General features: G+C 46.5%; 3 protein-coding genes across 3 annotated transcripts; all 3 read left to right on the top strand.

Moving 5' to 3' along the window:
• The first annotated feature begins 436 nt into the window (after positions 1 to 436).
• On the top strand, positions 437 to 19,440 carry ptc (protein patched). The gene is made up of 6 exons (XM_002049836.4): positions 437 to 1,490; positions 14,539 to 15,092; positions 15,158 to 17,102; positions 17,165 to 17,372; positions 17,470 to 17,741; positions 17,810 to 19,440. The coding sequence occupies exons 1-6, from the start codon at positions 1,362 to 1,364 to the stop codon at positions 18,659 to 18,661; spliced, it is 3,960 nt and encodes a 1,319-aa protein (XP_002049872.1). The 5' UTR covers positions 437 to 1,361; the 3' UTR covers positions 18,662 to 19,440.
• Positions 8,223 to 10,794, top strand: LOC26531120 (pyruvate kinase). The gene is made up of 2 exons (XM_015174802.3): positions 8,223 to 8,477; positions 9,123 to 10,794. The coding sequence occupies exons 1-2, from the start codon at positions 8,365 to 8,367 to the stop codon at positions 10,684 to 10,686; spliced, it is 1,677 nt and encodes a 558-aa protein (XP_015030288.1). The 5' UTR covers positions 8,223 to 8,364; the 3' UTR covers positions 10,687 to 10,794.
• Positions 19,441 to 19,734: 294 nt separating the features above from the next.
• LOC6625762 (mitochondrial sodium/calcium exchanger protein) lies at positions 19,735 to 22,696 on the top strand. Its single transcript, XM_002049837.4, has 8 exons — positions 19,735 to 19,893; positions 19,949 to 20,169; positions 20,233 to 20,558; positions 20,616 to 20,690; positions 20,899 to 21,381; positions 21,458 to 21,597; positions 21,650 to 21,884; positions 22,312 to 22,696. The coding sequence occupies exons 1-8, from the start codon at positions 19,852 to 19,854 to the stop codon at positions 22,593 to 22,595; spliced, it is 1,806 nt and encodes a 601-aa protein (XP_002049873.1). The 5' UTR covers positions 19,735 to 19,851; the 3' UTR covers positions 22,596 to 22,696.
• The last annotated feature ends 566 nt before the right edge of the window (positions 22,697 to 23,262 follow it).

The raw sequence follows: 23,262 nt of genomic DNA, 5'->3' as shown, positions 1-23,262 counted from the left end.
TTACTTGTTTTTAGTAGAATGATTTTGATACCATTTTTGTGTTCTTTTACAGATGTAGGGTATTCGATCATTCCCTATGGTACACACACAAGTCTGAACTGTTCTCAAAGCTATCAAACTGTTAACCGTGAGTACACTGTAGCCCTCGTTGTGAGTAGCAGGCGCGCTCAAATCAAAATGGCCGCAACAGAGCAGGCCGAGGTACTGAGCGCGAGCGCGTGCGAGAATGAGAGTGAGAGAGTCTAAGCGTTACACACAGATACGACTCGCTAATGAAGTTGTATGCTTGGTGAAGTCGCGTCTGGTCTACGCGACATGCATATCTCTCTCACTGGCAACATTTAGCAGGCTCGTTTTGAGTTTAACAGTGCCATTTTGAGTTAACATTCATTTCAAGCAAAAACAATGTAAGGCATCAATACAAAATGTATCTGTATCTCTCAGACTGCGTGCGATCTTCAAACGAAACGGTTGTGTTCACTGCGCGAGCGGCTCTAACGAAACGCGCCGAATGCAAATTTATACAAGCCGAGCTGGCCTGATAGTGCTTTTGTAAATACAATAAAACAGTGTCGAAACATATGCATTTAAATATCAATTAATATCCAAAGGAAACCAACAAAGTCCAAATATTAAACGAATTAGATAGCCGAGGCAACAACATCAACAACAACAGCAAACGAAACGTCGACGTGCGCAAAGTGTGTGTAACAAAAAAAAAAAAAAAAAAATCATATATAAAGCAAAACGCGCAGAGAGCGCAAAGGAAACGAAACGAAAGAAAAAACGTGATGCAGCGCTGTGTTGGAAACTTCTGAGGCGTTAGCGTCGCTCGTTACGGAAAACGTGTGAATTATGTGTGAAAATTGTTGAAATTGTTGTGGAAAATGTGCACAAATGCAGTGTAAAAGTGAAGCGATCTCAAGCACGAGTCCAGATCGAGTTCAAGCTGAAGCGAAGCCAGCAATCACAACAAAACGCAACAGAGAGTATCAGTTGACAGCCGGAGAGCGAAAACGAGAGCGAGTGTTAAAATGTTGTTTACGTTGTAGGAAAAATGCAGCGCAGACATAATACAAATAATGCGAAAAATGTAATTGTTTTTTTTTTTTGAACATCAATAACAAAAATAAACAATACACGCACACAAACGTAAACGTGTGGACGCACACAGATAGGCTGCAGAGCGAACGTGAACTTCAAGCTGATTGGTAGCACTTTTCTGCCGCTGTTAGTTAACAGAACTTACCCCTCGCACACGCTTAACAGCTGAGAGAGCGCGCCTTTTTTTGTCCTCCCGCACCCGCCGCGCAAGCTTAACAGCCAATTTACAATACACACAAGCACACATACACATCAACATGGATAGGGACAGCCTGCCGCGCGTTCCGGACACACACGGCGATGTCGTCGATGAGAAATTATTCTCGGATCTTTACATACGCACCAGCTGGGTGGACGCTCAAGTGGCGCTCGATCAAATTGATAAGGTAAGTGAAAATACCAAAAAAAAAAAAAGAGTCACAAAAGCTTCGCCAGGTCAGAGCTCAGCTAAGCCCGAATCCAGGCCCAGACGGGCCTAGCTTTGTTTAATGAAGTCATTAAGCCGTTGGGACAGCTTTCAATACAATTTATTGCCGATATCTGACGCCGTTTTTTTTTTTGTCTTATTTGTTTTTTCTTTTGTCGCTCGATTCGATTTCATTTCGTTTTTGGTTTTACTCAATTTGTTTGAATAGAGTTGTTTGCGGCTGTGTTGTTCTTGGCTGGGTGAGTGTTGTTGGCTGTTCGATGTTTTATTAATTGCTTTGCTTAACTAAATACTATAATGTCAACGAATTGGGGAAAAGTGAAAAACTGAAAGAATCTAAGCTTACTCAAAATATCTTTTACATTCTGTAAAGTGCAGGTAGTTTTTCTAACATAGTCACTGTTAATTAACGTTACAATGTAACATAACATAGCCACTTTGTATGCCCAGCATAGTTCAAAGCCAAAAATAGCTCAGCATGTGTTTGTGTGCAGCACATGTTTATGCAATACATAGCACATATATGTATATATACGTATGCTTGCATGTATGTATGTGTAGGGTTTTCACTCACAGCAACAACAACAACAACAACAAAAGCAGCACACGTCAACTGCTGTACGAATCAAAGCTAAAGCTATTTTCACTTGGCGCACAGCAGGATCGGGGCTCCGACTCGAAACTGAGTTGCCAGAGCCACAGACAAAAACAACTTCATTATTTGTGTGCTACTGTGCGGCGGAGTTGTCGGCTGACCGCAAAAAAAAAAAAAAAAAAAAACAACAACAGCGGCAGTAACAGCCACAAAAATAACAACTGCACAAAAAAGTGAAGCTCTGACTGCAGCAGCTCTTTCAATGTGTATGTGTGTGTGTGTGTGTGTGTGTGTGTGTGGAGAGGGCAGCCAGGGACACCGCCAAAAACAACAATACAAAAACTTTTGATTTGCTCTTTGATAAAAATGAGTTTTGCAGCTTTGCTCTTACGTTTGCAGATGCTGAGACAAGGAATGCACAGTGATAGAGCGTAAACAACAGGATAAGCAATCCTTTGCTAGACGAAGATTAAATTCTCTATAAATTGTACTTTACAATGTATTTTGTTTGAAATTCATAAAACTAGCTTTGCAATTTGTATTAATAATATACAAATTTTTAATTTCTTTATGCTCAAAATGTTGTACACATTAGAGTTGAGTTTGCTATAGAGCATACAAATGTCGTTGTAAACTTTACTTCAAGTCTTATTTATCGTTTGCGTTCGTGTGTTGTTGTTGTTGTTGTTTTTGTTTTGTGTGTGCTGTTGATTTTTGTTGTTGTCGTTGCCAAAAGCATTCTGTTTATTTTCTTGTTGCTGTTGTTGTTGTTGTTGTTGTTGTGGAATTGTAGAAGCAGCTACCGCACACAGCGCGTCACGTCAGCTAGAAGAAACACACACACGCACACACACATATGCATGCATGAGCATATATATGTATATATATAAATATTTTGAGAGTGCGGGTGGTCCGCAATGAAGCAAAAAGTAAAAAAAAAATAAAAATAAAAATATTTCACTGACGCACGCGCTTTTTGACCGGGCGCAATGGCTGTCAAACTGTGGCCAGCAACCACAACGCCTCTCGCCTGTTCTCGCATCTCCTTGTGCATTGCCCTCTGCTGTGCTTTTTACAACTTGATGTCTTCATTATGGCAGCTCTGCTCTGCGCTGCGCTGCGCGGCTCTGCTCTGCTCTGCTCTTGCTGCCTCTCTGTTTCGTTTTTGTGTGCTGCTCCGCAATTATTTCACGTAAGGTCTGGCTGTGGCGCTGTGCTGTAACGTTACAACGTTTCCTACTCGCATTGAACTTCTCGAAAGTTGTGGCGATCGCGAGCGACGCGTCGCAGCTGGCAGCGACGCTGGCTGCGATTGCAGCTGAGGTGTGGTCGTGCCTTGTTGTTGTTGTTGTTGTTGTTGCTTGTCTTGTTGCTGTTTGTGTTTTGTGTTTTGTGTGTTTGGCCTTTTGCTCGTGACGGCGTCATCGACGATGGGCGATTTATTTTAATGACTCAATTTAGCGAAATATATTAAGACATTAATTTCGTCTAACGAAGCCAGGCAACAACAACAACAACAACAACAGCAACAATAGCAGCAACAAATGCATTGTGTTAACTTTTTCGCTCATTTGGCCTGCGCATATGCAAATTGGCCAACGTTATGTTTATTACTTTATTCGTTTGCCATAAAAGGCCAAAAACAAGCAACAAACTCCTGGGAGGTCCCTGGCTGACGTCTCCATCAGTGAGGTGAATGTCAAACTGTCTCTCTTGATCATAATAATCATAATCTGCTTTGCCCATTTGTGTTGTACCTCGCAACGTTTGCCAGCACAGGCCATGCACGACTTAGTATTTGATTGTACTACATTTCTCTTAAATGATTTGTTTTAACATTTAATCGAACTATCTATCAATACTTAATCTGCACCAAAAAGTTTTCCATATACCACAGTTTACAGAGTATCTGCTAGTCTTGCAGCTGGGATTAGTCTCATGAATTTTATTTGCTGGTGCCGCATGTTTATTTATGGCAATACCGTACTATGGATGCAGGCCATGTACGAATGTGCGGCGTCGGAGACGAGGGTCATTGTATTTGTATCTATAAGATACATTTATGTATATGTGTATATAAATTCATGAATGAAATCGCTGGGGCACGTCTCTCCCGCAACCCGGCTCGTCTCTACCATCTGTCGCTGTGCCAATTGTAAAGCACACACACACTCACACACACTCACACACACACACACACACACACAGACAAGCACTCAGCACAGGAAGTTGAGCCGCATTGGCGGCATTTTGAAGAAGTTTTCGTTGTTGTTTATGCGGCATTTGCTGGGTGGGGGTAAGAAATTTTGTTAAGTCATGCCGCCCGATCTTTTCACAACAGCACATAAAAAACAAATATTTATGGGGCTTCGCGGCAAACGTTACTCAAAAATTGACATGGCCAAAATCGAAGACCAGTAGCATAAACCCTGAAATTGTAAATAGGCAGCGAGCTCCTAATAGCTTGGGTAAACATCAATACTAGCCGTAGTTAGTTGCGGACCAAACATATTCTGCATAGTCAACAACTTGAAGATGTTTGCGCAGTGCAGAAACCAAGAAATATCCATCATCCGGCCACAGACAAAGGGAAGTTCCTCTGTGGTATTGGCGGATTCCATTCGCAACTGATGAAGAATGATAAAAAAAAGATGTTTTTTTTTTAATAAGGTATATCAGGTATTTGTTTGATCTGCGTTGAAATTAACGAATGAACTGAAAAGTGCGTTTTCAAACGTTTTTTCGGCCAATCCACGCCAAAGCGTGGAATTGGGGGATCCAAGGTAGAAGGGGGCAAAAAGCCGTTTAGTATCCGGCTAGCATTTTGATATGCTCGTAGGCTAAGCTGAGGGAAAGTCTATTACTTTAACGCGAACCTTTGTCAACTAACTGATCAATTCTTTTTCGAACGTGTTTAATCGATTTCGGCCAATTCACGCCACAGCGTGGAATTGAGTGTGGAACGTGGAAAGCACCTAGAGCCAGGGCCAAACTGAGGCAAAGTCTATTAATTTAATATGATTCTTTGTCAACTTATTAAGGAATTAACTGATCAATTCTCTTTCGAACGTGTTTAATCGATTTCGGCCAATTCACGCCACAGCGTGGAATTGAGTGTGGAACGGGGAAAGCACCTAGAGCCAGGGCCAAACTGAGGCAAAGTCTATTAATTTAACACTTTTATGTTCCCTAATATTTTCTGTTCATTTTTCGGCTGAAGTGTATTTCGGGAAACGTCCCTTTCGTATACAAAGCGTCGCTTAGTTTCTGGGTATTGTTGATGCCTCGGCCTCACCCTTTTCGTAATCTTTGGCACAAGAGTCAAGGCGCAGTAAGTAGTTTTGTAGGGTATATACAATTTCTTGACTAGGCTGACACCCTTTCCTGGAAGTGAATATCTTCATATCTTTGCCGCTGCTGTCCTTAACACGCCTCGGCCGTACCTCAGATTACAGTTAACTTGTTAAGGCCGAGTACTTCCTCCCGCCCCTTTATCCGCTCGCCGCCTCCGCCCTTTGTCTAATACGCTACCCTCTGTCAAATGTAAGCCGGAAATGCTTGTAGGCGTGAGATATCTTCATTTTGTTGGGCAACAACAACATTTCTTTGGTCTTCTCGGAAGCCACTTCGTCTCTCGACTTCAGCCCTTGGAGCTGAGAAATTTATGCAGGTATCTCTCTCCCTCTCTGCGTGCCTCCCTCTCGAATCAGACCTGTGTATGCTTAAGGATTAGTTGGCACACAGCTGTCCCTCCCTCTCTAGGTCTCTCTCCACTTGAAACTCGCCCCTCGCTTTTGCCCGATCTTTATTTTAATACCCTGTATATATCAAATCGTAATAGCGGGTACATTAAATAGCCCAGGTCCCATCTCTATCCTTTTGTTTTTGTACAGTGTATCTCTTAGTCGATCTCGCTCTTGCTGTTGCCGTTTCTTCGGTTCAAGTTTATCGGATACGGAATAACAAATATTGGGCCAATGTGTGAGAATGATTTATGTTAGTTACACCTGTTGCACGAGATCTTATCAGCAGATCTTATCTTGGCATAATATTTATTTTGTGCGGCTTTGATTTGAATTTGTGGAGTGGGAAACTAAATTCGGTAGATTCTTCAAATATTTCCCTAAAAACAAAGTGGAATATATTACAAAGAAAAAGTTTCCTACATTTCGAATATATATTATATATGTATGTTGAATAACTTGGACACCCGCTCCGCGTGACCCCAACTCAATCATAAATTGACGCCTAGATCACTTTTGATGCTTTGCTCTTTAATCTTCTAAGCAGTTGGGCGATCCCTTTTGGGGAACATGCTCCCCCAATTAAAGCTAAAAATACCCGAAACACACGCACGGATGCGGAGTCAGTGCCCCAAATAGCACCCACACATTGCCCCAGCCCCAATTGACAGCTCAATTTTGAGGCCTCACACCGAAACGGAGACAACTTTATTGGGGCAACTGGGAACTGGAAGTCGAAATGTGTTTTCCACTCAGCTTCATTAGGCCGGCTGTGAGTCGGGCCCTACCTCTGACTCTGACTCGGGCCGCACATAAAACTGTTATTGTCTTCATTAACGTGCCCCAGCAACGGGCAACAACAGACGAACGAACGTAAGACGTAGAAAAAAAAAAAAAAACAAAACAAAAAATCAAAAGAATTATGAAGACATTAACTTGACCACACAGCAAGCGGGCAGGCCGGCCGGCCGACCGACCGGGAGAAGCAGATAAAAGCAACAACAACAGCAACAACAGCAACAAAAGCGAAGAAGGTACCAAAGCAAAAGAAGATGTCGACGCAGTGACATTGGGCAGCACATGAGAGAGCAACAGCAACTGTAACAGAGAGAGAGAGAGACAGAGAGCGGCTTTTGGGACTGCGTTGGCGACTGCGGCTGCGGCTGAAACAGAGACGTAGAGCGAAGCGAATACCGGAAAGAAACATTCAAGCAATAATCACGGAATTCACTGAAAAAGCAGTTAACGGACAGCCCGGACAAACAACGGACATACTAGCTCGTAGGGCTCAGGCCCAAGTTTTGACTTCAAGATTGAGCCCTCGCCCGCTCCCTTGCCGACTCAGTTTCGGGCTCGGCTTCAGGTTCGGTGCGTGTGTACCTGTAACTCAATGAGAATGAGCGACGTGGCCGCCTTGGCTACCTGACTGACCGACTGTTTGTGTGCGTGCGTGTGTGTGTGTGTGTGTGCGTTGGTAACTCTGGGCCTTTTCGTCTGAAAATAATAAAGAAATTAAATTGCTTAAAAGCAAAGCAACAAGCAGCGTTATTTTTTGTTTGCCGGGCAGGTGAAGTTAAATTTCAAGTTATGGCTGCATTTTTTATGACAGCCGCCAGTTGAACATTGTTTTTATTTTGTTTGTACGCATTGTTTTTTTTTTTTTTTTTTTTCTGGCTGCAACGCCCACGCTATAAAAGCTTAAGGCAAAAGCTAAAGCGTATGAAAAGAGCAGCGCAGCATAGGGTCGCTTTCGCTCTCTTTCTGATCGCTCTCTGGCTCAACAGTGTGTGTGTGTGTGCTTGGCTTTGTCAACGTGCTGCCTAACGGTAAGCAAAGCTGTCTGACGCTCTCACGGCCTGGCAACAGATCCAGCTGCTCCAATGACCTTCAAACCTTTTTGTTTCTTTTAGTTTTTTTTTTGTTTTATTTTTCGAATTTTAACCGATTTCGCTGAATGAAGAGCAACGTAGTGCACACGCACACATACATATGCACGTATGCAAATACATGCCCGATCGCTTGCTGGTCACGTTTTAGGGGCGCCATAAATTGCCGGCTAACGACAATTTGCATGCATCGTCATCGTCCCATTTACTTTATTTTAATTGCTGGCCTAGCCGCGAAACTTGACTCGTTTTAAGCAGCGTGGGTAACTAAATTTGAGCAATGTGTGTGGTCCACACACACACACACACACTTACGTACACTCCGTGTAGCATGCGGGCGTCTGTTCGCACTGTTGCACAGTGGGACCAGAGTGCTCGATCTTCGGATTATGATATAACTGTGTTGAGCTATCTATTCATTTTACAGCGGAACATTTGATGTGCCTAATAGCCTGTACTTTGACTTCAAAATAGATGTATATATTTAGTTTAGGCATTTTTTGTTTATGAATTTTGTTTGTTTCGTTGTGTGTTTCCTTTTTAATTAACGCGTGATTTGAGCTCTCTTTTTGGGCGGTTATTAAATTCCAAATTTCAGGTAAAACGGACATGATTTGGTGCCAGCGACATGCCCGCAATTTGGTATTCAAGAACGCCTTTGGGCGGCACATAACTTTAATGAGAGCTACACGTTTAATGGCACACATTTACGTGAGAAACATGTGAGTTTTTCAGCCAAACAGCAGCACCACATACAAAACATTGCGAAACGAATTGACAAACATAGCTGAGTCTGGGGAGAGTTAAGGTTGTTGCCGAGAGATCTCCGGATTGCCTCGACGATCGAATAGGATAAATATGCAAAGGTTTATCTCGCTTATTTGTGTCTCTAGAAAGTTTATTACCGCAGCATCCCCAGGTTGTCTCTTTGATCGCAAAAGATTAATAAACTAAAGGTTGAGCGGTAATTATTCGTTCTAGAGCTTATTTGTGCCTCTAGGGAGAGAGATCTCCAGGTTGCCTCGATGATCGAATAGGATTTACAAAACGAGTAAGGTTGAGCTCCATTCACATCTTTTATGTGTCTCTAGGGAGTGTTAGGTTGATTACCCAGAGATCTCCGGGCTGGTAAAGGTAAACGTTGACCTCGTTCCAGAGCTTATTTGTGCCTCTAGGGAGAGAGATCTCCAGGTTGCCTCGATGATCGAATAGGATTTACAAAAGAAGTTAAGGTTGAGCTTTATTCAGATCTTTTATGTGTCTCTAGGGAGTGTTAGGTTGATTACCCAGAGATCTCCGGGTTGGTAAAGGTAAAGGTTGACCTCGTTCCAGAGCTTATTTGTGCCTCCCCCCGTTCTCTTTCATAGGAGTGAAAAGACACAACCAGTCGTCCAGAAGGCCAACAGTCAGCTGGAACACTCCTGCCTCATAGAGTATAACGCACCGCCAATCGCTCGACGACTCTCGACTATTATTTGCACCATAGGACCCGCCTCGCGTAGTGTGGAGATGTTGATGAAACTGTTGGAAGCGGGCATGAATTTGGCCCGTTTGAATTTCTCGCACGGATCGCACAAATACCACGCGGAAACGGTGGCCAATCTGCGCCAGGCCGTCGAGTGTCACTCGCAAAATCTGGGCTACCAATTCCACTTGGGAATTGCGCTCGACACAAAGGGACCCGAAATACGTATCGGTCTCATCGGGGGCAATGCGTCCGGCACTGTCGAGTTAGAAAAGGGTGCAACCTTTATACTGAGCACCAACAAGAAGCTCGAGGAAAACGGCACGCAGGAGCGGGTCTATGTGGACTATGCGAACATTACCAAAGTGCTCAAGGCTGGGGGACGCATCTTTCTGGACGACGGAATGATCTCGCTGACAGTAAAGGAAGTCAGGGGCGAGGAGTTGGTCTGCCTAGTGGAGAACGGGGGCAAGCTGGGGTCACGCAAGGGCGTCAACTTGCCCGGAGCGAATGTGGATCTGCCCGCCGTTTCCGACAAGGACAAGAATGATCTAAAGTTTGCGATAGACCAAAACCTGGACATTATTTTCGCCTCGTTTATAAGGAATGCGAATGGAATCAAAGAAATACGCTCGGTGCTGGGTGAGCGGGGCAAGAGCATCAAGATCATTGCCAAGATCGAGAACCATGAGGGCATGAACAATATTAAGAACATAATCGAGGAGTCCGATGGCGTCATGGTGGCTCGCGGTGATCTGGGCATCGAGATACCCGCGGAAAAGGTCTTCCTGGCCCAGAAAACTATTTTCGCCCAGTGCAACAGGGCCGGCAAGCCGGGCATCTGCGCCACCCAAATGCTCGAGTCCATGATCAAGAAACCCCGTGCAACGCGCGCCGAACTTTCCGACGTGGCCAACGCCGTGCTGGACGGTGCCGACTGTGTCATGTTGTCCGGCGAAACCGCCATGGGTGACTATCCGGTGGAGTGTGTCCAGACCATGAACAAGGTTTGTCGCGAAGCCGAGGCAGCCATCTGGTATGAGAACCTCTTCGCGGAACTGGTGCAGAGCGCCAGTAGCCAGCTCGAGCAGGTCGTCCTAATAGCTGCAGTCAGCGCAGCTATACGGGCTAAGGCCAAGGCCATTATAGTTCTCACCTCGTTGGGATACTCGTCGTTCTCGCTGAGCCATTATCGGCCACCGTGTCTCATTATAAGCATCATTTCGGGCGACAATCGGATAGCACGTCAGTCGAACCTGTACCGGGGCATCTGGCCGCTGAGCTACAAGGAGGACTCCACGCATGCTACCAGGTCGAAGAAAACTGTCGACGATCGCGTGGAGCACGGCGTCAAGCTGGCCAAGAGCGTGGGCATCATCAAGAAAGACGATGCCGTGGTCATTGTCACCAGCCTAAAGTTTGGCAGCGGCTTCACCAACTCCATGCGCATCATAATCGTGTCATAAATTGTTTGAACTCATTTTTTAAATTCTATTTTAATCCACGTACGCCGTCTGTCTTCTAATAAAGTAAGCTGCAGCTTGTATCTCAATTCGTGGGTAACACCTTTCTCTCTCCCATTCGAATCAATGTGAAAGCCGTAAACTAGGCTTATAAGTGGACTCGTCTTCAGAAGAATGTACACAAATACGGCATAAGCTCCGAATTTATGTGTATATGATAATAAATTATGGGTTCCCACATGATTCAAATACATATTCCATGCATAAATCGAGTTTCTTAAAAAGAGTCTAGCATGGCACACCGAAGACTGAATGCCCTTGAAAATATAATCAAGTTTTGACAACATATCGAAAAATAGCCTGATCTGATAGGCTCCATATAATATAATATACATATAATACCTCCTATATGAATAATTCCGGCAGAAACTATGAAGGATATTAAGGGTTAGATAACTTATCCTAAAAATCCTTTCTAGTCCATCATATCTGTCTGTCTTTATCTAAGGTATTCCTGGTATTAGATCAAAGTGATTCATTCAAGATTTTTTCTTATATATTCGAACAAAAATACCCTCTATTAAAGTGCGTTGACGTCTCCATCGGGCTAATACGGATATGACTGGCCAAACGGAGACGGGCATATGTCTCTATTTAAATATGAGTATCTATTGATATTATGAGTATTCGTATATATTATGAGTATTCGATGCCCATATGATAATTATGCCTCGGCTGGGTGGTCCGTCACGTCGCCTTTGTCCGGCTACAAATATTTTCAATTCGTTTTTTATTGCGGCACAACTATAACTGGGCGCACATAAAAGAAGATGGGCAGCTCTTCCATCTCCCCGTCTCTCTCTCCCTCTCTCTCTCTCCCTCTCTCTTTCGATTTGGAAAGGTTTTTATGCCGTGTAATTAAGTAGTCAAAGCCCGTGGGGGGTGTCTGGCTCTCGCCACGAACTCTTTGATTGATTAGTGCGTTATATATATATATATATATACTATATACTATAATATATAAGCTCTTGTTGGCCTTTTGTTTTATAACTAATGCAAGGCCGAGAGGGCGCTCGCTCAAGCTGAAAACGCGTCTACGTTTGAAAGTATTTTGCGTTTTTACCTTTACAATGCACCTGTCAAAGCGTTCGCTTGCCATCTCTGTTGCGCATTCGACACGGCGCGGCGGCACAGCGCAGTGCATGTCAAACTGTGAGCCGTGGGATTAGCCAAGCGCTGCGGATTAGGACCGAAAATGCGCATTTCTAATGAAGCTGTTCCCAGTTGCCAGACGCCTTACAAAGAAAATGCTGCACATACAATTTTCCGCTTAAGAGCAACAACAACAAGAAGAAGAAGAAGACGACGAAGAAAACAAACTGAGCAGAGGCCATAAATCAATTTGTGACATTTCCTCACGACGTCGACGTTGGCAGCGACGCCAGCTGCGGGTGTTTTGTAGCTGTAGCTGGGCAGAGGCTGAGGCAGACAGAGGAGAAGAGGAAGAGAAGAAGAAGGCGAACAGCAGGCAAGATTGATGATATGTCACATGGTCAGGCTACATTTGGCGTGGCTTGTTGCGTATAAAAAGAGACAGGAGAGGGAGAGGGCGGGACAGGCTGACAAGCGTTAACAGCAGCCGCTGTGATGGCTCAATTGCGCACAGTTTGAGCTGCACTGCAGTGACTGCCAAATCTAGATTAAGTTTATTTTTAGTAGCGGCTGCTGCTGCTGCGACCTGCGGCAGTTGCAACATTGTTGCACCCGGTGCTGAGTTTCTGAGAATTGTGTGTGCGTCTTTTTGTTTAGAAACCAGGAAAAAACATTCTTTTAGGCAAGACACACACAAATTATGGAAAAATTCCACGAACATTGCAAACGCAGTCGCCACATGCGGCGCAGCTTGAAAGAGACGCCGCCGCCGCTGCCGCTGCCGACGCCGACGTCGCCGCCAATGACTTAATTAATAGCGACAAAGTCAAAGCCGCTTCTGAGTTTGAAGTTTGCGGAAATGACAACACGGCGACGACGACAATGACTGCATAGCTAGGCAGCAGGAAGTGTGGCACTCTCTCCGTGCCACATGCCACACACCTCCAACTGGTGGCGCACCCACCACAAATGCCATGCATAACTTCAAGCAGAGACATTTAGCGCAGGTAACCTTTTGGCATGGCTTATTTATGGCCGACTCCCGCGTCGCTGTTCGCGTCTCTGTGCTAACGGTAGTCATAAACTGACTGCCCAACAATAAAGCCGTCTTCCCTGCAGTCAATGCCACTTAAGTCATTTTTTTTTCTGGCTCTGCGCCTTTTACCAACAATAAAAACCCACAATCGACAACAACAACAACAATGCACGAAACACAAAAAAGCCACACCGAAAACAAAAAAGAAAAATGAAACTTGATTTGGACCTAACGCTGGGTCCATTTCACTGGCGGAAAATCTGTGAAAAGCGATAAAAGCAAAAGGAGTCTGCCCCACACAGACTCTAAACAGCGCCCAGTCCCCAGATCGAGACGCTTCATGCACAGCTTGGAATGTCGATTCTGTACCTGTGGCTGGGTGCGGCGTCGCTGCACAGTGAGGCGCAACCAGAAGCTACGAGAATGTTGCAGAGCTAACGCGTGAAACTGGCATCATTCAAAAGCAACTTGTAAATTTCGTTGAAGCTCAAAAGTTGAATTTGTAAATGTAGAAAAATGTAGAGTTCCAAGCAAACACAATTAGTTAAGCTAAAGAGGGAAACGTTTACAAGTAACATCTAAAGCTAATGTTAATTTACAAGTTGCTTGTAAAGCTAGTATTCGAAACCTTTCAGTGAGACAAGAGAAAGTGGCAATGTTTACAAGTTAGCTGTAAACCTAATGTTAAAGCTAATGTTAATTTACAAGCTACTTATCTCTTATGAGAACTCGTTTAGTAATGCTTGCTTGCAAGTAAACTGCAAGCCTAATGTTTATTTACAAGTTACTTGTAAAGTTAACTCTCTTAACAAGTAACCCCAGGATAATGTACAAGTGAAGTTAAAACAAGGATAAGAGCTGGTTAACTGATAAATAAAATCTAGTTGCTTTTCGATAGACAGATTTTACTTGATATAATTTTGCTAGTCAAATAAAATTTGATGCACGCGTCATTAATAACAAAAAAAAAAAATAAAAAAAAAAACAATGGCAGCTGTGCTCATTTGTTATGCCCACCCCCTCACCCCCTCCCCACTCTCTGCCCTTGCCGATCTATCAAAGTCAAAAAGCCAGCCAGAGTCAAAGTCAATAATTGACTGCGTCCCACTGTGCAATGACTGGTCGGTTAAAGGTTCGATTGAGACGTTAGCGTGCTCCTCATTATTTGGGGCTCAATTTCCGTGCAGCGCTGTGGAACAGACGAGAAAGCCAGCGAGGCCCGACCAGGCCTGGTGTGGCCTGTGCCTGGGCCTGTGCCTCGGCCTGGGCAGCGCTTCCAACGATTATAGGTTGCGGCTGCGTCGACGTCGACGTCGACGTCAGCGTCGGCTGCGGCATCTTGTGTTGTTTTCGTAGGCTGGGCTGGGTCCGTTGGGTGCTGCTGGTCGGATGGAATGGGAAGATCATCATCATGATGATGCTGATGATGATGATGTTGATGGCTTCATCGCAGATGCTACAAAAACATATAAATTATATGGCTGCGGTCGGGCCACACGCTGTTTCGTTATAATTTTAATGCGTTATTTATGGCATAAACCAAAACCCAAAAAAAGGGAAAAAAAACTAAACCAAAAAGCAAATATCAAGCTCACTTATTTACACTCACTCTCTCTCCCTCTCTCTCCCTCTCTCGCACTCTCTCTCACTCTCTCGCTCATTTGCAGGGCAAGGCGCGTGGCAACCGCACGGCGATCTATCTGCGTTCAGTATTCCAATCCCACCTCGAAACGCTCGGCAGCTCCGTGCAGAAGCATGCGGGCAAGGTGCTATTTGTGGCCATCCTGGTGCTGAGCACGTTCTGTGTGGGCCTCAAGAGTGCCCAGATACACTCGAAGGTGCATCAGCTGTGGATACAGGAGGGCGGCCGGCTTGAATCGGAGCTGGCCTATACGCAGAAGACGATCGGTGAGGATGAGTCCTCGACACATCAGCTGATCATACAGACGGCACACGATCCGAATGCATCGGTGCTGCATCCGCAGGCGCTGCTATCGCATCTGGAGGTGCTCGTCAAGGCCACCGCGGTCAAGGTGCACATGTACGATACGGAATGGGGTCTGCGGGACATGTGCAATTCACCGACCACGCCCAGCTTCGAGGGGCACTATTATATTGAGCAAATCCTGAAGCATCTGATACCGTGCTCCATCATTACGCCGCTCGACTGTTTCTGGGAGGGCAGCCAATTGCTGGGACCCGAAACGCCCGTCTATATACCGTAAGTTGCAGAGGGATGCCTCCGGCTGCATTAAATTCCAATTTGTTAATCCACCTTTCCCACAGCGGCCTCAATCAGCGACTCATGTGGAGCACTCTGAATCCGTCGGCGGTGATGCAGTTCATGAAGCAGCAAATGTCCGATCAGAAGATCAGCTTTGACTTTGATACCGTGGAGCAGTACATGAAACGGGCGGCCATCAGCACTGGCTACATGGAGAAGCCCTGCCTGAATCCCCAGCATCCGCTGTGCCCGGACACGGCGCCCAACAAGAACAGCCGACAGCCACCGGATGTGGGTGCCATTCTCTCCGGCGGCTGTTACGGCTATGCGGCCAAGCACATGCACTGGCCGGAGCAGCTGATTGTGGGCGGGGCTCAGCGTAATCGCAGCGGCCACCTGAAGAAGGCCAAGGCCCTGCAGTCGGTGGTGCAACTGATGACCGAGAAGGAGATGTACGACCAGTGGCAGGATCACTACAAGGTCCATCACATTGGCTGGACACAGCAGAAGGCCGCCGAGGTGCTCAACGCCTGGCAGCGCAATTTTTCGCGCGAAGTGGAGCAGCTGTTGCGCAAACAGTCCCGGATTGCGGCCAACTATGACATCTATGTGTTCAGCTCGGCCACGCTGGACGACATTCTGGCCAAGTTCTCGCATCCGAGCGCCGTTAGCATTGTGATCGGCGTTGCCGCCACCGTGCTCTATGCCTTCTGTACGCTGCTGCGCTGGCGCGATCCTGTGCGCGGCCAGAGCAGCGTGGGCGTGGCCGGTGTGCTGCTCATGTGCTTCAGCACAGCCGCCGGACTGGGCCTGTGCGCCCTGCTGGGCATTGTGTTCAACGCGGCGAGCACGCAGGTGGTGCCGTTCCTGGCGCTGGGCCTTGGCGTCGATCACATCTTCATGCTGACGGCCGCGTATGCGGAGAGCAACCGGAAGGAGCAGACCAAGCTGATCTTGAAGAAGGTCGGACCCAGCATACTGTTCAGCGCCTGCAGCACGGCGGGCTCCTTCTTTGCGGCGGTCTTCATTCCCGTGCCCGCGCTCAAAGTCTTCTGCCTGCAGGCGGCCATTGTGATGTGCTTCAATTTGGCTGCCGCTCTGCTGGTTTTTCCGGCTATGATTTCGCTGGATTTGCGCCGACGCACCGCGGGACGTGCGGACATCTTTTGCTGCTGCTTTCCCATTTGGAAGGAGCAGCCCAAGTCGCCGCAATTGGCCATGAACAACAATGGCATGCGCGGCGGACGTCATCTCAAGAACTGCAACAACAATCGCACGGCTCAGCTGCAGCAGCAGCAGCAGCAGCAGCCGGCACAGAATCCGCTGCTGGAGCCGCGCACAGCTGGCGGCGGGGCGGGCAGTTCCCTGCCGGCCTTCTCGCTGGCCAGGTTTGCGTACAGGTATTATACGCCCTTTCTGATGCGCAGCTGGGTCAAGTTCCTGGCCGTGATGGGCTTTCTGTGCGCCGTCATCTTTAGCCTGTACGAGGCGACAGCCTTGCAGGATGGACTGGACATTATCGACCTGGTGCCCAAGCACAGCAACGAGCACAAGTTCCTGGACGCCCAGACGCGACTCTTTGGCTTCTACAGCATGTACGCGGTGACCCAGGGCAACTTCGAGTATCCGACGCAGCAGCAGCTGCTGTGCGACTACCACGAAGCCTTTGTCCGGGTGCCGCACGTCATCAAGAACGACAACGGCGGACTGCCGGACTTTTGGCTGCTGCTGTTCCGCGACTGGCTGAGCAATCTGCAGCGCATCTTCGACGAGGAGGTACGTGACGGTCGGCTGACAAAGGAGAACTGGTATCCGAATGCCAGCAGCGATGCGATTCTCGCCTACAAGCTGATTGTCCAGACGGGCTATGTCGACAATCCGGTGGACAAGAACCTGGTGGAGACGAATCGCCTGGTGAACAGCGAAGGTATTATCAATCCCAAGGCCTTCTATAACTATCTCTCCGCGTGGGCAACAAACGACGTCTTTGCCTATGGTGCCTCACAGGTGAGTCCGCCGCCCCATGCGCTCCTTCAAGGATCAGCCACCTTATCTCGTATGTGTTGCAGGGCAAACTTTATCCGGAACCGCGCCAGTATTATCATGCGCCCAACGAGTACGACCTGAAGATACCCAAGAGTCTGCCGCTGGTCTATGCCCAGATGCCCTTCTATCTGCACGGCCTGACGGACACGTCCGAGATCAAGACACTGATTGGCCACATACGCGATCTGAGCGTCAAATACGAGGGCTTCGGACTGCCCAACTATCCGTCAGGTGGGTGTTGAACGACAGACAGACAGACAGACTTGCAGTTGAGACTAAGGTTGACCGCTTGAAGCCTTTACTTACGTTAGTCTATTGCATCCCTTAGGCATTCCGTTCATCTTCTGGGAACAGTACATGACGCTGAGATCCTCGCTGGCCCTCATTCTGGCCTGCGCTCTGCTGGCCGCCTTGGTGCTGGTCTCGCTGCTGTTGCTTTCCGTTTGGGCTGCTGTGCTTGTGATTTTTACTGTGCTCGCCTCGCTGGCCCAAATCTTTGGCGCCATGACACTGCTGGGCATCAAGCTGTCCGCCATTCCCGCCGTCATTCTCATACTGGGCGTGGGCATGATGCTCTGCTTCAATGTGCACATCTCGCTGGTAGGTCAAACGGCTGGTGCCTCCAGTCAAAACACTCAAACTCATACTCATGCTCTTCACGCTTGCAGGGATTCATGACGTCCGTGGGCAATCGACAGCGACGCGTTCATCTGGCCATGCAGCTATCGCTGGGGCCCTTGGTGCACGGCATGCTTACCTCCGGCATGGCTGTGTTTATGCTGTCCACGTCGCCCTTTGAGTTCGTCATCCGGCACTTCTGCTGGCTGCTGCTGTTGGTGCTCTGCGTGGGCGCCTGCAACAGTCTGTTGGTGTTTCCCATTCTGCTGAGCATGCTGGGCCCGGAGGCGGAGCTGGTGCCGCTGGAGCATCCGGATCGCATATCGACACCCTCGCCGTTGCCCATGCGCAGCAGCAAGCGCGCCAACAAGTCGTTCGTGGTGAATGGCTCGCGTGGCTCGTCGCGCAGCTCCGGCTCCAACAACTGCCACAAGGCGCACCATTATCACAAGGACGTCAACATTAACGATCCCTCGCTAACAACCATTACGGAGGAGCCGCAATCATGGAAGTCCAGCAACTCGTCCATACAAATGCACAACGATTGGAGTGCGCCGCCCACGCCGCCCACGCACAGTCACCATCCGCATCATCTGAACAATCATTATATGAACAACATTAACAATTATCAGCAGCGCAACGAACGTGAACCACCGCATGGCGCCGCCTCCAGCTCGAATTGCGGCTATGCGGGTCCGCCGCCATCCTACCACAAGGCCGCGCAGCCCATGCCCGGCGGCTATGGGCCGCCGGAGCTGCAGAGCATTGTCGTGCAGCCGGAGGTGACCGTGGAGACGACACACTCGGACAGCAACACCACCAAGGTGACGGCCACGGCCAACATCAAGGTGGAGCTGGTCACGCCCGGACGTGCGGTGCGCAGCTACAACTTTACGAGTTAGCCCTGGCACTAGTTCCTGTAGCCATTAACTGTATCTGTATCTTAATCTGTATATGTGTATGCATGTTAGTTAATTTCCACATAGGACATATATCTCTAGGGTTAACCTATATATATATATATATATATATATATATATGTGTGTAGTATATATAGCAGCTGCTATGCTCCATTCGCATGCCTAGCAGCCTTGTATGTATGTATTTAGCATCTAAGGCATTCTTAAACATAGAGTTATTTATTGTAACACACACACACACACACACCCGACACACACACACACACACACCATACAGAGCTATGTACTTATGTTCGGGGTCATCTACAGGACCCAATCTAAACGCGAGATTCAAATATCAAACCAATCCATACACTAGTAATTTATAGCATTTAATTTAGTTTAAATATGTACATAGAACACAAGGACTTGAACCAAAATAGTATCGCTAAAAACAACACACACACACACACACACACACATACTGAATTTAAGAATTAACAACGAGAAACAAAAAAAACAAAAAACCCAAAAAACGAACAACAAAAATTGACTAATCTAACGAAATTACAAATATTAAGAAGAATCCCTCCCGTAGGTATTTACAGCCAAAATTTATAAATAAAAAAAAAAACCATATAAATTTAATAAAACAATGTTAAGGACTGTACGTATCCAAATAACACACACACACACACACACACACACGCACACACACACATTATGCAGTTCTTAAAAAGCGAAAGCATTTAAATAAAATCGAAACCATTTGTAAAGCGAAATATTGTTCTTTGAATGAATGAAAACTCTTTTGATATCAAGTCCAATATAGCATTTGTTTTGTGTAGATGAAATATTAGAGAACATATTTCACCTGCAGCCACACGAAGCTCTGCGCTCAAGGATTCTCGTATCAAAGCAATCGTCCTAAGCAACATAACGGCTGGACAGCTAGAGTAAAAGAATGGGAGCGCGCATATTTGTGGCGAGTGGTCCAAATGCGACTTCGTTTTTGTTCGGCTCCGAGAAACGCTCATTTGCTCAGAGAGCCAGAGAAGAGGAAATACATTTGATTTTGATTGTCATCGTTTCCATTTCGATAGTGCCTATTCTGTCAGAGACTTAAAATAAATGTTTGGGTTTGTATTTATAGCATAATTAAGGAGCTTATAAATAAATGAGTAATAGATGCGATGGCCTTGCTTGAGGACGAGTTCAGGCACTTTCTGTCCAATGTTCGTATAACGTTTGCATTCGCCATGCAAGGCTGCTTTAAATGCCCATCCACAGACCAGTTGCCACAGCCTGATGAAGGTGTCCTACCCGTATCGCTGCACGATGGCCCAGAAACTGGAGGAATGTCGACATATAATTAATTACTTCAACTACTTCGAGTTGATGTTCTGCATGCTGCGCATTCGCGACAAGACAACGGAAGTCTGCATGATGCTGCTGCTGTTCATGGCAGCGCTCTTCTATGTGCTTCTCATGTCGATTGTGGTGGATATGTTGTAAGTAGCTAGGTAGATCATTGATCAATGGGCAGCCATATTTTCATTTCATCCATATCGAAGCCTAACGCCTGCTCTTAAGGTTCTGTCGCTCAAGTTGCGCATGAACGAGTACCTGGCTGGCGTCACGATATTGGCCTTCGCCAACTCATCCCCGGATCTGATAGCCAATCTGATGCCCATCAAGGAGAATGCGGCTCTGTTCACGAGCATCATCAGCAATGCTGTCGCCATACTGCTGCTCTCCGGGGGCATGGTCTGCTATCTGAAGCCCTTCAAAATGGATGGGCACAGCACTGCGCAGAACCTGCTCTTCCTGCTGCTCTCCGTCGAGCTGCTGCGCTTCATCATGGTCAAAGGAGACAGTGTGACCGAGACGGAGTCGATAAGTAAGTCTCTCGTTAATAATATGACTAAATATAGTTATGATCGTGACTGCGTCGCAGTGCTGCTCTCGGTTTATGTCGCCTATTTGGTTGTCAATGTTGCCGACCTTCTGCTGATGCGATATTCCCTAAGAAGTAAGTTGCACACACTGTCTCTTAATACCCTGTACCCCTTGGTAGTCGGAAGAGAAGTAGGAATCCGTAGTCACATTTTAGACCTAGCTAGACCGCAGTTAGTCGAGCAAGCATTTCCCATAGCATGATACTATTATTAGAAGTAGGGTACAGGGCATCTTCTAGTCGGTCACTGCCGACTAGACTCTTAACTCGTCTTACCACGCAGAGCTGCGACTGGAGATACGCATCTTGAGGGCGCAGACAACCTCGCAAAGGAATAGCAGGGAGCTGAAGCAGAAGACAGCTCTACTGTTGCGCTTGGAGCATAATGAGGCTCTGAACTTTAAGAAGCGCAACTCCCATTATTTCGTCAAGAGAGGGAGAAACTCCAGTAAGTCGTTGTCGGAGCAGAGGCCGGAGCAGGTGGACTACGAGACGAATCGGACCATGTTGCACAGCAAGTCCAACGCAAAGAATCGATTCCTTGGTGCAGAGTTTCTGGAAACGCTGAATCCTTTCGATGCTGTTGAGTGGAAGCTGAGCGGCTGCTTTGGCCGGCTGATGATCATCATGAAGATGCCGCTGGTGCTGCTGATCACCATGTTTGTGCCCGTGGTGGACTACGAGCGGTACAAGCACGGCTGGAGCAAGCTGCTCAACTGCACGCAGATTGTCACGAATCCCTTCATTCTGATCACCGCGGTTCACTGTATGCGAATCAACCTTTGACCTTTGACCTTTGAGCTTTGAGCTTACCTACCTCCCATCTCATATCTCATCTGCAGCCAAGTTCGCCAGCGTCTACAAGTCCTGGTACATTGAGTTCAACCTAAACTACTCGAAGTGGTCCTTTTGCCTGACGGTGCCGCTGGCACTTCTCGTATTCCTGCATGCCAGGACCGACATGCCGCCCCCCTACCACATGGTAAGTGGAAGCAAGACCTTCCGACGAAGCGCACCTGACCTGATCCCTGCAGCTGTTCATCACGCTGAGCGCGTCCGGCTCGCTGGTCATCATCGTTCTGTGCGTCAACGAGATCGAGGTGCTCACCTCCATTGTGGGCAGCGTGCTGAATCTGAGCGAGGGCTTCGTGGACATCACCTTCGGCTCGATGACGAACGCCACCATCGATCTCATGTCCAATTTCGCCCTGGCCATGCAGGGCTACGAGAGAATGGCCTTTGCCGCCAGCTGTGCCGGTCCATTCTTCAGTAAGTATTCTCCCAGTAAGTAAATCCTTTGGGTCAGCAGAGAAATGCGCGAAGAAATAATTCAAATAATCCCATCCAATATCAATTTAAATATTGGCCAAACAAAGCCGGGTAATCGCAAGGGCGAAACAATTCTCTTAAAAAAAAAAAAAACTACAAAAAGAAAATTCAATTTTATTAATTTGCACGAAATAAAAATGCTTTCCTCCCCGGGGGTTTGAACCCAGGATTTCCGCATAACTGCGCCGACGTCTGCTTTAAATATTTGAAAAATAATTTTATTATATTATTTTTTTTTTTTCGAGTAATAAGAACAAATAGAATAAGTTGAAAATTTCCCACAGGCTCAGGGCAAATACTTTGTTTTTGTTTAAAAAAGATTTTATTATAGTTTTAACACGTTTAAATAATCCTTTTACACCTGCAGGCATCGCCTTGGGCATGGGCGTGGCCCTTCTGTTCAACACGAATACGCGGCTGAAGGGATCCTCGTACTGGCTGTACGGCGAGGAGGGGGACAACTGTTACATATTCCTCTTGCTGGCAATTGTAGCCCAACTGTGGCTGTGCCTGACCTTTAACTTTGTGGCCCGACGATCGTTGGGAATATTTTCGTGGACTCTTTTTGCTGTGTTTCTGATCTACGCATGTGTTGCCGAGTGGGATTTGGTGCATGATTTTACTAGAGATAGCTTTTTTGAGCCCCAATAGATGTGATTAGGAACTGCTTCCTTTTATATATTTCTTATAAGTATAATTATTGTAAAGGTAAATAAAATAAACGCACGGGAGAAAATTGCATGCGACTGTAATACTGGGTTTGTGTCTGTACTAGTTGTTTCGCGCGGGTGGTAGACTTTGATGATTCGTTAAGTAAAGCACTGGCTAAGCAATTTCGTCAAATTAAAATGTTTTACTGAGTGGCAGCGCCAAAAACACGTGATATGCACTCTGTCATTGCAAAGTCAATTATGACGAAAGTAACTGGCGTAAACACAAAAGTAAAGGCATGAATTGCGCGTGCCGTCTGGGTGGATGTACATGATATCATCGAATTTGCCGATGTTTATTTGTATAAAATGTATCGATAAGTATGTTTTTATAGTTTATTTGCAGTCTAATAAGTCCAAGGCCTAAGGAAATGCACTTGACTTGCATATAGCCATGCAAGCGCGAATCGTACTCACAGTTTTCCGCAATATATAAATGTCTTAGTATCGATAGCATTGGAATCGGTAAGAAATATCGTAAATTTAAAATTTCAATTTGAACTATCGATATTTTAATACGATATAAGCAACAACAAGAAAAAGAAATGAAAATAACAATTGGAAGCGCGCCGCGTGTAAATAATAGTAAAAGCCGTAGCATCGTTTAA

Source organism: Drosophila virilis, chromosome 5 (genome assembly GCF_030788295.1).
Source record: "Drosophila virilis strain 15010-1051.87 chromosome 5, Dvir_AGI_RSII-ME, whole genome shotgun sequence".
NCBI classification, from domain to species: Eukaryota; Metazoa; Arthropoda; class Insecta; order Diptera; family Drosophilidae; genus Drosophila; species Drosophila virilis.
The sequence above is the reverse complement of the archived record's forward strand: the minus strand, read 5'-3'. Positions and strand labels throughout refer to the sequence as shown.

Bases quoted from the DNA above. Each gene is read 5' to 3' on its own strand.
- LOC6625762 (XM_002049837.4), top strand. From the start codon at position 19,852: ATGGCCTTGCTTGAGGACGAGTTCAGGCACTTTCTGTCCAAT. The intron at 19,894-19,948 runs GTTCGTATAACG...GCCCATCCACAG, and splicing joins TCAGGCACTTTCTGTCCAAT to ACCAGTTGCCACAGCCTGAT. The intron at 21,382-21,457 runs GTATGCGAATCA...TCTCATCTGCAG, and splicing joins TCTGATCACCGCGGTTCACT to CCAAGTTCGCCAGCGTCTAC.
- LOC26531120 (XM_015174802.3), top strand. From the start codon at position 8,365: ATGATTTGGTGCCAGCGACATGCCCGCAATTTGGTATTCAAGAACGCC. The intron at 8,478-9,122 runs GTGAGTTTTTCA...TCTCTTTCATAG, and splicing joins CACATTTACGTGAGAAACAT to GAGTGAAAAGACACAACCAG.
- ptc (XM_002049836.4), top strand. From the start codon at position 1,362: ATGGATAGGGACAGCCTGCCGCGCGTTCCGGACACACACGGCGATGTC. The intron at 1,491-14,538 runs GTAAGTGAAAAT...GCTCATTTGCAG, and splicing joins CGCTCGATCAAATTGATAAG to GGCAAGGCGCGTGGCAACCG. The intron at 17,373-17,469 runs GTGGGTGTTGAA...TGCATCCCTTAG, and splicing joins ACTGCCCAACTATCCGTCAG to GCATTCCGTTCATCTTCTGG.